Source organism: Eptesicus fuscus, chromosome 1, assembly GCF_027574615.1.
Source record: "Eptesicus fuscus isolate TK198812 chromosome 1, DD_ASM_mEF_20220401, whole genome shotgun sequence".
NCBI lineage: Eukaryota > Metazoa > Chordata > Mammalia > Chiroptera > Vespertilionidae > Eptesicus > Eptesicus fuscus.
The window spans coordinates 44,312,835-44,326,340 of record NC_072473.1 but is presented as its reverse complement, the minus strand read 5'-3'; the positions used below and the strand labels follow the sequence as shown (position 1 = coordinate 44,326,340).

The window sequence follows — 13,506 nt, the reverse complement described above, 5'->3', positions numbered from 1 at the left end:
TGTTCCTGGATTGACTTCCGGGTCTATAGGTCATCTCTAGCCTGTATTTAAATCCTGCTTTCCCTGTGGCACTCAATACCCGTTTGTGGGAGTGGGCTGCCCCAGAGCTGGCTCTCTGATGGTCATTCCCCGCTCCGATCCCCAGGTTCCAGAAAAACAACTTTCCCCTGCAGTCTCTTAGGGTGTCCCCAATGGGTGATCCTATGTATTTGATTTAGTAATCAGAAGCAAGGATTTTAAGAGGAAAAATCCCAAGTGTGCGAACAACGGGGCTGCGCGCAACTCTGCACAGTCCCCTTTTCCCCCTTGGGTCTAAGCAGCCGGCACACTTTTAAAATTTTTAGGCTGTTCTTTTGCGTCAGATCAAAATGGGTTTCTTTTTAGAGGTCCCTTCTGTTAGCAGCTCTTAGGATCCCCTTCCACATTCATGGATCATGCCAGCCCCAACAGCCACGGATTTTTCTAGGCACAGACTTCTCCTGGTCCTCCAGCTCCCGCAGTGCACCCGTTTCTCTCTCCCGCTGGGACCAGAGACTTCACCTTATCCCAGGCAAAATCTGACCTTTCCATGGTGGAGTGTAGAGCTCCTCTGAATCCGCATGTTTGCGCCAATTGGGGACCGGTGTTCTGAGGTTTGCAGCTGTTCGTTGGGTGCCGCAGTTGTAGATTTTTAGTCTTCCAATAACATCCACTTTCCCCTTCAAGATGGCGTGGTCTCCACGTCTGAGTTGGTCACTCCAGGAGGGAACCCAGCAGCAGTGGTGGCTGCCCAGTGAGGGGAACCCCATCCAGCAGTCCCCCACCTTCTCCTGGAGTATAGCTGCCCCTTAACTCGCCAACAAACACTCCCCGTGTGACCCTCAGCTCTTCCTTCTTTCTGCTCCGGGACAAGGCTTGGGACACATCTGTCTATTCCACTGCCATTTTTTTGGTCTGGAGCACAATTTTTAAATGATCAATTTAACAATTCTAAATTTTTCCTAAGAGTTGTCTTCCAGAGTCTCACTGTGTTCCAAAATAATAGTTTCACAGAATGGAACTAGGTGAGTTTTCAAAATTAAAATTGTTTTTTGTTTCTCTTATTATATCACCAATGCAGGCATTGATTTCCTAATTTTAAATATATACATGGCTGGTGATTTCACAAACTCCTTCAAATAGTCAATACAACATTAATTTATCTTTACTAAGAGTTTTTTTATTATTATTATTTTTGACTTTTTACAGAGAGGAAGGGAGAGGGATAGAGAGTTAGAAACATAGATGAGAGAAAAATATCAATCATCTGCCTCCTGCACACCTCCTACCAAGGATGCGCTTGCAGCCAAGGTACATGCCCTTGACCAGAATCAAACCTGGGTCCTTTCAATCCGCAGGCCGATGCTCTATCCACTGAGCCAAACCGGTTAGGGCACTAAGAATTGTTTTTAAAGATTACACTTAATCTCCATTTTGTAGCAGAAGGCTTTTTGCTTCTCTTTTTGTCCTCATCTTGCCATATTGGCATTTCTACTTCCCTCTGTTTTTAGCCATTATGAAGTAACCAGAGGCCTGGTGCATGAAATTGCTGCACAGGTAGGGTCCCTAGGTCTGGCTGGCAATCAGTGCCAATCTGTGGGGTGACCAACAGGGCAATTGGGGGGGTTCCCACTGGCACCCACCGTGGCTGTCCTGGAACCACCTGCTCACCGGCCCCGCCCCTCCGCCACTGCTGGTCATCTCCCTCTGTGGCCCATTGACCCATCACCTGCTCCACAAGATGCAGCTTGTGTCACCCCCGTTGGCACCTACCTTAGCTGGCTTGGGGCCTGCAGGCTGGAGGAAACTCCTATGTTGAGCATCTGTCCCGTTAGTCAGTGTGCCTCATAGTGACCAGTTGTTCAGCTGGTCATTCGGCCATTCCATCAATTTGCCTATTAAGCTTTTATTATACAGGACTAGAGTCCTGGTGCACGAAATTCATGCACTGCAGGGGGGTATTGCTCAGCCCAGCCTACACCCTCTCCAATCTGGGACCCCTCAGGGGATGTCCAACTGCCCGGTTTAGGCTCCAGGGGATTGGGCCTAAACTGGCAATCACACATCCCTCTCATAATACGGGACAGCTGGCTCCCAACTGCTCGCCTGACTGCCTGCCTGATTGCCCCTAACCACTTCTGCCTGCCAGACTGATCATCCCTTAACTACTCCCCTGCCAGCCTGATCGACGCCTAACTGCTCCCCTGCCAGCCCGGTCGCCCCCAACTGCCCTCCTGCTGGCCTGGTTGCCCCTAACTGACCTCCCCTGCTGGCCTAGTCACCCTTAACTACCCTCGCTTACCGGCCTGGTCGCCCCCAACTGCCCTACCCTGCTGGCCCAGTCGCCCCTAACTGCTCTCCCCTGCCAGCCCAGTCAACCCTAACTGCCCTCCCCTGCTGGCCTGTTCACCCCTAACTGCCCTCCTCTGCAGGTCTGGTCTCCCCAACTTCCCTCCCTCCCCTGCAGGCCCAGTCACCCCCAACTGCCTTCCCCTGCAGGCCTGGTCACCCCAACTGCCCTCCCCTGCAGGTCTGGTCGCCCCAAACTGCCCTCCCCTGCCAGACTGGTCACCCCCAACTGCCCTCCCCTGCTGGCCTGGTCACTCCTAACTGCCCTCCCTTGCCAGCCATCTTGTGGCAGCCATCTTGTGACCACATGGGGGTAGCCATCTTATGCAAGGGTGTGACAGTCAATTTGCATATTACTTCTTTATTATATAGGATAAGTTTTCTTACCTTCTGATTTGGCTGTTGAGGGAGTGTAAAAATAGACTTCCAGTAGGTCCAGGTAAAGAACACAAAGATGGCATGGTAGAATATGAGGTAGATAACTGAAATTTAAGAAAAAAGAAAATGTGTTCACACTATCCTTTTGCCCATTTCTAAGAGTTCAAAAAGACAATGCTCAAAATAAAATTTCCATTTTTTTTCCTATTACCAATTTTTTTTAGTATTACTATAAAATTTAAATTATTTTTCCCATGCAGTGAGAGAAACAATTATAATGCCAAATTTTGAATCAGCGACTTTCTGGAAGGTTCAGGTTTGAAAAGTTGCCATGCGATTCTGAGAATAAAGAGAAAATGTCCTTTATGACAATATGGGGGAAGGTACAATAGCCAGTTGTTATTAACTCTTCCACTGTGGGTGATAAAAAATGATAATAATAGTATTTTCACAGCACTATAGAGTTTACGATGTGCTTTCATAATATCTGATTTAATTTTTCAATAAATTTCTGAGATTGCTGATAAAATAGGAATAGTTGATTAACTATAAGGTTAGTTGATTATGCCAATTCACACAACTACTATATAATGTAACCAGATTTTTAAAAGTGTATTACTGGCTCTAAATCACAAGGTCTTTTTAGCAGCTCCAAACAATGCACACTATTGAAATGTTAGTTGTACCTTTAAGACAATTGTAAAAGTGGTTCACCACTGCTTTTCTTTGTATAATCTTTGCCTCCTATATGGGAAGTTTCAGTATTCTTCACAGACTTCATTATAAGACTAAAGGTTAGTTTACTGTTTACTTTTGAGTACTTGCATAGTAAGGTCTTATTACTTCCTTTTTACAAACTTTTAAAAATTGATTTTAGAGGGAGAGGAATTAAGAGAGACAGGTAGACATCGATGTGAGAGAGAAAAATCCATCAGTTGTCTCCCACACACACTCCTACCAGGGATCGAACCCACAACCTGAGTATGTGACCTGACAGGGAAATGATCCTGCAACCTTTTGATGTACCAGATGATGCTCCAACTGAGCCATACCAGCCATGGCTGATTACTTCCTTTAATAATGTTTTTAATTGACTGGGGTGACATTGGTTAATAAAATTATATGCTTAAAGTGTACAATTCTATTATTCATTTTCAATATATTGGATTTTGCTTTTCTTGACTTTTAGTGGTGCACACAAGGTCTTATTACCTCAATCCATCAGAAATACTCAAGGAAATTATGTTACAAACATGTTAATAGAACTGAAACTTTCATACATTATGGATGAATTAAAAAAAAAAAAGCTGTACTATCTTGGTCCAGTGCCTTAGCCCTATAGTATAGGACTTTTTTATGTGGTTGATTTGTGTAATTAGGAAACCTCAGTTTGAAATTTAAGCAACATAAAGTAAATATCCACCACACACAGAAGTCTAACTTTCCACATTCCCTTTCTAAGATATAATACTTGTTTGGTTTGGTGTTTGATGTGTATCATTCCAAATCTTCTTATTTTTATATGTTTATATAAATATGTATGGAATTTTTAATATGTCAAAATTTTTCCACTGTATTTCTTTTGAAAAATAATACAAATACAAGGTTCAAAATTTGAAGGTGTAAATTGTACAGTGAAAGTCTATCTCTGTGGCTCAGCAACACAGTTTCCCTCCCTGAAAGCAGGAAATGTTACACTGCCATGAGTTTATTCTGTATCATTTCAAATTTTATATATATATATATATATATATATATATATATATATATATATATAAAAGCATCCAAAGAGTATGTTTTTTTTCAAACAAATAGCAGTATTCTACACATAGTTTTTCACCTTCATTCATTTTTATTTACTATAAGTTGGATATCATTCATTTAATATAACTTAGAGTGAGTGAACTTCTTCATTCTCATTTTTAAAAGTTGTATGGGGACCCAAGATGGCAGCGGAGTAGGTAGATGTTACATTCACCCTCCATAGGACCAAACTGGAATTACAACTAAAATATAGAACAATTAACCTGAATAATCAAATGAAGACTAGCTGAACAGAAGTCTTATAATGGAGGATTTACAGAAGGAGCCACATTAAGACTTGTAGGAAGAGTGGAGATGAGAAAAGAGCTGGCATAACTCCCACAGGCAGCAGCTGTGATCCTAGAAGGATATCTCAGCTGCAAAGGTTCCCAATGAGGAATGAAGGATCTCAAACCCATGCCAGATACCCAAGTCCAGAGCACCAGAGCCTACATAACTTCTAGCTATGAAAATCAGTAGGGTATTCTGTCAGTCACAGAGAGACAAGTCACTACTAGAAGCACAGGGTCCCTCTTAGAGGGAAAACACATGAAATCTCATTTGCAGCCATTCACCCTTGCAAAGGGCTCTAGAGTTTTGTGAGGCTTGTGGCTCTGGGGAAAGAGTTCAAGGGAAAGCTGCCAGGATCTTTGTCCTGAGTCCCTCTCCCACACTGCAGATGCCATCTTTTGGGGGTGGAGAATTCTTCTCATTATGGGATCAGCCTGGGAGAATGAAATACTTCTTCACTTTCTAAACTCTCTGTCACCTCATCCTGTGGTGCTCAAACCCTGCTAAGGAGTCAACTGCCTGGTAAGTGGTATGGAAGTCTGAGTAGACTTAGCTGGTGTCAGTGACTGGGTTTTGTGGCTCTGGGATTTGGGTCATTCCTTCCTCTTTCTCAGAAGCCTGGCAGGTGCTCCCTCTCCCATGAGAGATATCCTAGCTCCACCCTCCCAACTCCTGGTAGCCCAGTCCTGTGAGATACAGCTGCTGGTAGGCTCTCAAACAGACTGAATTGTTTCTTTCTAAAAAGGGAGCCATTTTGTCTTTGCAGATCCAATGGGTGCAGAGCCCTTCTTTCACACAGCCAAATATTGGTCTCTTTAGGATTGATAAAGTCAGCTGGAAAGCCCTGATGACATTCTGAAACCATGCCCCATCACAAAGGTCTGTAGGCAACTGATTGGTAGCAGCTAGAACATTTGATGAGGGGCCTCAGACCTAACAATGTCATCGAGATTTAGCCTGTATCACTCTGATGAACACCACTTGCCAGCTACTTGGTGAATCACTGAGAGAACCTTCTTCCTAAAACTCAAATACCACCAGAGGAAGTTTCAGTGACTGAACCTAAGAGGCAGCTGGCAGGCGAGTCAGGTGTAGGCTAATCTCAGGGTGCTTAGGGCCTTTTGCTGACCTGACCCTGGACTCAGTACTGGTGGAAGTCAGCCTTGTTGCATAGCTTGATCCTTTTCATGCACACCCAGGACGAGTAGAGTCAGATTCAAATGGTGAATTGATTCATAGCTCCAAACAGGTTTTCCCAGGACAAATCACATGCAGCATCTTGTATTGACCTGCATCAGAGACCCTCCCAAGATTGGGAGACATAGAAGATCTACCTAATACATAAAAATAAACATAGACATGCAGCCAAAATGGGGAGACAAAGAAACATGCTTGAAATTAAAGTACAAGAGAAATCTAAAAGAAAAAAAAAGGATTAAATGAAATGGAGGCAGGCAAATTGCCAGATACAACATTCAAAACATGGTTATAAGGATGCTCAAATAACTTAGTATGAACTGTAAAAATCTTAGTGAAAACTACAACAGCATGTAAAGGACATAGAAACCATAAAAAATAACCAGTCAGAAATGAAGAATATAGTATGTGAAATGTAGAATACACTAGAAGAAATAAACAGTAGGTTGAATGATGCAGAGAATCAAATCACCAAATTGAAAGAGAGGTAGTATAAAACACCCAATCAAACACTAAAAAGAAAAAAATATTTTAAAAAGAGGATAGTTTAAGTGATCATTGGGACAACATGAAGCATAGCAATATTCTCATCATAGGCACACCAGCAGGAGAAGAGAGAGAACAAGAGAATTAGAACATATTTAAAGAAATAATGACCGAAAACTTCCATAACTTGGTGAAGGAAAAATATACACAAGTCCAGGAAGTACAGGAAGAACCAACAAGATGACCCCAAAGAGGCCCATACCAAGATGCATCATAATTAAAATGGGAAATGATAAAACAAAGAGAGAATCTTAAAAGCAGCAAAAGAAAAAGAGTTAGTTACCTATAAGTGAGTTTCCATTAGACTTCCAACTGATTTCTCAGCAGAAACATTTCAGGCCAGAAGGGATAGGCATGAAATATTCAAAGTGAGGAAAAGCAAGGGCCTACTAACAAGACTAATTTTTAAAAACTATTTTAAAGTTTATCCTTATTGTTGAAAATATTACAGATATCTTCATCATTCCCCAGTCACCTAACTCCACCCATTATCACCCCTACCAGGCCTTCACCACACTATTGTCTGTGTCCATGGGTTATGCATATATGTATATGAGTTCTTTGGTTACTCTCTTCCCACCCCAACCACTTCCTTCTGAGATTAATCTGTCAGTTCCATGCTTCTATGTCTCTGGATCTATTTTGTTCATCAGTTTATTTTGTTCATTAGATTTCCAGCAATGCTATCATTTAAAATTGAATGAGGAACAAAAGCTTTATAGACTAGAAAAAGCTAAAGGAGTTCATTATCACCAAACCAGCATTACAAAAAGTGTTAACAGCTCTTCCTTAACAGTTATAAAGACTAAAATGTCTCCTTAGCTGGTTTGATTCAGTGGATAGAGCGTTGGTCTGCAGAACCAAAGGTTATGGGTTCAATTCCAGTCAAGGGCATTTACCTTGGTTACAAGTTCCTCCCTGGCTGGGCCCTGGTCAGGGTTCGTGCCAGAGGCAACCAATTAATGTGTTTCTCTCACATCAATATTTCTCTCTGTCTTTCCCTCTCTCTTCCACTCTCTCTAAAAAATCAATGGGAAAATATTGTCAGGTGAAGATTAACAACAACAACAAAAGAATAAAATGTCATTAAATAAGTATCCATCAATAATCACTTTAAATGTAAATGGCTTAAATGTTCCAATAAAAAGATATTGGGTAGAAGGTCCTCCTTGGGAGGACTCTGCAGGGAATGACTGTTACACAGGGATCCCAGCCTCTCTGCAGCAACATGGTGCACCTGGCCCAGCAATCACAACGCAGCACCTCAGGCTGCCTCAACCTACTATCATGACCTATCACAACATATCTGGTGCACCCTGTCCCACCGCCGTGACTCCCCACCCCCCAACAGGCCCCCCAACTGCTACAACTTAGTGCACCCAGCCATTCTGCAATAACCAAGCACTTCTGGCCTCACCAATGTGACCCAGTGCACCCACCTTGCTGCTAACCCCCACAGTGGTATGGGCCACATGAACCTACTACCAGAAGTCAGGGTAGGAAACTGAGAGGTGTTTGTCTGGGAGGATGCTGCTAGAACTGAGGGACAGGTGGAAAATGAAAAAGCTGTAGATCTGTGGGAACTGTTAGCAGAGAACAGGATCTGAACTGACAGTAGGCACCAGGAAGGAAGATCAGTTCTACCTAACTGGAGTGCAGGGGAAGTAACCTTTCTCCCACCAGCAGAACAACTGTTTCTGCCCTCCCTTGCAACAACCCAGGGCAAGGGGGAATGGTGCTAGCCTGGAAATATGCACATATACTAGTAGGTCTGGTGGTGCAGGAGACTCAGACATTGGGCCTGATTAGATGGAGCCAGGACAGATGCCACACCTAGAAGGGGCAAGTGGCACTGAAAGTTTGGAGTGTCAAGCTGGGCTGAATTTTAACATTTTCTTTTATTTGTTATTAATATTTTAAAGTGTCTCCTGCTTGTGGTGGTAGCAAAGGGGTGTAAGCAAACCAGGCAGAGCTGAGATATTGGAGGAGAACAAGGGCCCGCCCATCTGTCCTACATGCTACAGATGCCACTCCCAACACGAGTCTGTTCAAACCATCCTAACGGAGACCAGATGCCCCACAGAGCTTAGTTCTGTGGGGGCAGGGAAAACAGTATAGAACAGGGACATTCAGAGTGTGATACCCAAGGCATACCCAGTATCTGGGCTACAACTCAACAGACCCTGTGGGTCTCCACCATGGTGGGATTCAGCCAGGTTGCCCAGGACCAAGCAGACAGTGACTCACATTGACTGGCACCAGGGAACCTCCAAGGAGGCCCAGGACCAACATACCAAGGGCCAGAATAAACAATACCATTGCAAAATTCAGTGAACTCCACAAATACCAGATCCTAACTTTATTTCTCTTCCTTATTTGCTTCCATACTCTCCTTTTTGGTTCTCCCCCTTATAATTAATTGGGTCTCTAGTCAATTAGTACTGTTTGTTTTCTTACATTTTCTCTTTTTTTTCAGCCTTTCTTATCCCCCCTTTATTGATTAAGGTATTACAAATGTGTCCTTATCCCCCATTTTTGTTTTGATTTGTTATGTTGTTATTTGGTTTGGCATTGTTTTGCTCTGTAAGCACCTGTATAACAGCTGGCACTACATGATAGGGGTTGAGCCTTAGAGTCAACAAGCCTGAAGGGAGACCCCACCCTCAAATCATGCATCAGCAATCAATACCAATTATAACAGAAGAGCTAAATTAACCCACATAAGGCACATCCCTAGTACATTGAGCTCAGGTGTTCAAAGAGGCTCCATCACTAAGTCACATAAGAGACTTTCTATATAAGGCCATTCCACAAAGACTGGGAGACAAAGAAGTTCTATCTAATAAATGGAAACAAACAAAAAGAGACAGTTAAAATGGAAAGACAAAAACAAACAAACAAACAAAAAAACAGCCCCAAAATGAAAGAAAAGGAGGAATCGCCAGAAATGGATCTAAATGAAATGGAAGCAAGCAATTAATCAGATAGAGAATTCAAAGTAATGGTTATAAGGATGCTCAAACAAGCAAGAAATCATAACAAGAAATGCAATTGACATAATGAGAACTATAAGAAACTTAGGAGGAACTAGATCAGCATAAAAAAGATATAGAAATCCTGGATAAGAATGATTCAGTAATAAAGAATGACATAGCAGAAATAAAGAATACCCTGTAAGAAATCAACAGTAGATTAGAAGAAGCCCTAGTCTGGAACACTTCACAGGGGAGATTTACTAAACATTCAGAGAAGAACTAACACATATCCTCCGAAAAATACTCCAAAAAATTCAAGAGTAAGGAACACTTCTAAGCTATTTTTATGAGACCATCTTAATTCCAAAATAAAAAAATAATCACACTACAAAGAAAATTACAGGCCAATATCCCTAATGAACATAGATGCTAAAATCCTCAACAAACTACTAGCAAATCACATCCAGCAATACATTGAAAAGATGATACATCATTACCAAGTAGGATTTATTTTGGGAATTTAAGATTGGTAAAATATTCCCAAGTAAATAAATGTAATAAATCACATAAACAAAATGAAGGCTGAAAATCACATCATCATATCAATCTATAATCTATAATAATAAAAGCATAATATGCTAATTAGGCTGGACAGCCAAACAACCTTCTAGATGTCATTCCAGATGTCCTTCCTGCTGAAGTCAAAGCAGCAGGGGCTGAGGCAGAGGTGGTTAGGGGTGATCAGACAGGCAGGCAGAGGAGTTAGGGGAGATCAGGCAGGCAGGCAGAGGCAGTTAGAGGTGATCAGGCAGGCAGGCAAAGTGGTTAGGGGCAATCAGGCAGGGAGGCAAGCAGTTAGGGGCATCAGGCAGGCAGGCAGAGGTGGTTAGGGGTGATCAGACAGACAGGCAGAGGAATTAGGGGAGATCAGGCAGGCAGGCGAGTGGTTAGGGACAATCAGGCAGGCAGACAGAGTGGTTAGGGGTGATCAGGAAGGCAAGTAGGCGAGTGGTTAGGAGGGGTCCTGGATTGGGAGAGGGTGCAGGCTGGGGCGTCCCAGATTGTGAGAGGGTGTAGGCCGGGTTGAGGGACCTCCCCTTTGTGCACGAATTTTGTGCACGAGGCCGCTAGTAGATGCATAAAAAGCATCGATAAAATATAGCACTGATTTTTAAAAGAATATATTTTTATTGATTTCAGAGATGAAAAGAGAGGGAGAGAGAGATAGAAACATCAATGATGAACTGAGACAGAATCGATGATCAGCTGCCTCCTGCATGCCCCACACTGAGAATCAAGCCTGCAACCTGGGCATGTACCCTGACTAGGATTCGAACAATGATCTCCTGGTTCATAGGTCGATGCTCAACCACTGATCCACACACACCAGGCCAGCATGATGTTTTAAATAAAAACTCAAGGCAAAATGAGAATAGAGGGATCATACTTCAACATTATATAGTCTATATTTGACAAACCTACACCCAATAATATACTCAATGGGCAAAAACTAAAACCATTTCCCTTATGAACATGAACAGACAAGAATGTCCACTCTTATTCCAAATAGTACTGGAAGTCCCAGCCACAGTGTTCAGAGATGAAGAAAAAATTCAAAAGCACCCAAATTAGAAAGAAGAGATTAAAATTCTCAAATTCTCAGATGACATGACATTGTACCTGGGAAAAACCTAAAGACTGTGCTAAAACTCTACAAGATTTAAAAAATGAATTCATCAAAGTAGCAGGACACAAAATCAATCTCATTTTTATACACCCATAATAAACTCTCAGAAAGAGAAATGGGGAAAAAAGAAACACCTATTTGCCATTGCAACAACAACAAATAAACAAGATACGTTGGAATAAACTTAACCAAGGAGGTAAAAGACCTGCACCCAGAAAATTACAGGACATTGAAAAATTAATAGAGGAAGATACGAACAAGTGGAAGCATATAACCTGTTCAAGTATAGAAAGAATTAACATCATTAAAATGTCCATACTACCCAAAGCAATCAATAGATTCAAAATAATCCCTATCAAAATACCAATGGCACCTTTCATAGATTTAGAACAAACACTCCAAAATTTTTATGGATTAAAAAAGACCCCAAATAGCTGCAGCAATTTTAAGAAAGAACAAAGTTGGAGGGATCACAATACCAATATCAAGCAATACTACAAAGTCACTATAATCAAAACAGCCCAGTACTGGCACAAGAACAGGCATATAGATCAATAGAATAGAACAGAGAACCCGGAAATAAACAAGCCAGTAAGATCAATTAATATTGGACAAAGGAGGCAAGAGCATACAATGGATTAAAGACCATCTCTTCAATAAATGCTGTTGTGATAACTGGAGAGGTACATGCAAAAAATTGTAACCAGACAACAACTTACACTATAGCCAAGAATAAACTCAAAATGAATAAAATACTTAAATGTAAGTCATGAGAAAATACCCAGAAAGGAACCAAGATGGCGGCATAGGCAAACACCTGTACTTGCTGCCTCTCACAACCACATCAAAATTACAACTAAAAAACAGAACAACTATCATCCAGAACCACAGGAAAGCTGGCTGAGTGGAAGTTCTACAACTAGAGGTAAAGAAGAAAGTGCACTGAGACTGGTAGGAGGTGCAGAAGTGCGGAATGGGCTGGCACCTGGGAGCACTGCTTTTTTAATCGGAAGAGAGATACAAGCTCCCACTTGCTCTGAACCCCAGTTCAGGGCAAGACTCTGGGAGATCCAGACACATATGGGGAGAAACTGGACTGTCTGGCATCAGGACAGGAATGGGAGAGCAGCTTTCTTTCAGACAGAGGTGCTCACAACAGTCATTTTCCCGCCTGGGGACCTCTCCAGTGCAGGGCTGACTGGCAGCCATTGCTGTTTGCTCTGCCCAGGAGATTCCCTGAGACCCTGCCCCACCCAATTCACAACCTCACCCAAGTTGTACACAGCAGCTTTTGCATATGTATGGCCTGTCCTTTTGCCTAAAACCTGTCAAACAGGCAGCATCAGCAGCAGCCTGCCTTGCTACACAGGTGGGCCTCATCTGGGCACTTCCAAACCCAATACAAAGAGGAGGAATAAGTAGATGTCTTTGTAGCTCATGATGGGTGGCCCCAGGCAGTGGCTGACTTTGCACCTCCTGGGAGATCCAAGAGCCAGTGTACCTAGTGGTCAGTGAGAGACCATACCAGATTACAATTCTTCACATCATAAGTGACACACTCAAGGGGCAGACTCAGTGAGCATCAAAGCCCCACTGAAGCAAGTCCTGCCCCATAAGGGTGTCTCCTGTACAGCAGCTCTTCCATTGTATTCACAGCTGGTCCTCACAGCCAATTGGCCTGGAGGTCAAATCCTCCCAATGATACCAACATCAATCAAGGCTCAACTACAACAATACAGTGCACACAGCCCACAAAGGGGAGCACCAAGAGTGTCCACCGCAGATGACTGGGGAGGCTGAGCCACTGAGCCCTATAGAACACCTACAATAAAAGGCTACTCTATCAACTCAAGGAGACTTAGCAGCTACCCAGTACATAGAAACAAACACAGGAAAGCAGCCAAAATGAGGAGACAAAGAAAGATGTCACAAATGAAAGAAATGGATGAAAGTAAAATATTGGATATAGAGTTCAAAACCACACTTATAAGGTTACCCAATAATCTTCTAGAAACCTCTGAGGAACTTAGTCAGACCTTCAAGGATCTTAGTGAGAATGCCAAAAAAATGGAAAAGGACCAGTCAGAAATTAAGCATACACTGATGATACAGGGATTCAACAGTAGACTAGAGGATCCCAAGAATCAGGTCAAAGATTTTAAGTATGAGGAAGAAAAAAACAACAACAACAAAAAAAACAACACACAAACAACAACAACAAAAAACACAAAACAAAACAAAAAAAAATACCCAACCAGAAGA

General features: G+C 42.4%; 1 protein-coding gene across 1 annotated transcript in view; it reads right to left on the bottom strand.

Moving 5' to 3' along the window:
- Positions 1 to 13,506, bottom strand: part of ZDHHC15 (zinc finger DHHC-type palmitoyltransferase 15) — a 257,211-nt gene that overhangs the window by 157,278 nt on the left and 86,427 nt on the right. The window contains exon 3 of the mRNA XM_028137195.2: positions 2,755 to 2,849. Within this exon, the coding sequence (XP_027992996.2) occupies positions 2,755 to 2,849 (95 nt within the window). The remainder of the gene's footprint in view (positions 1 to 2,754; positions 2,850 to 13,506) is intronic.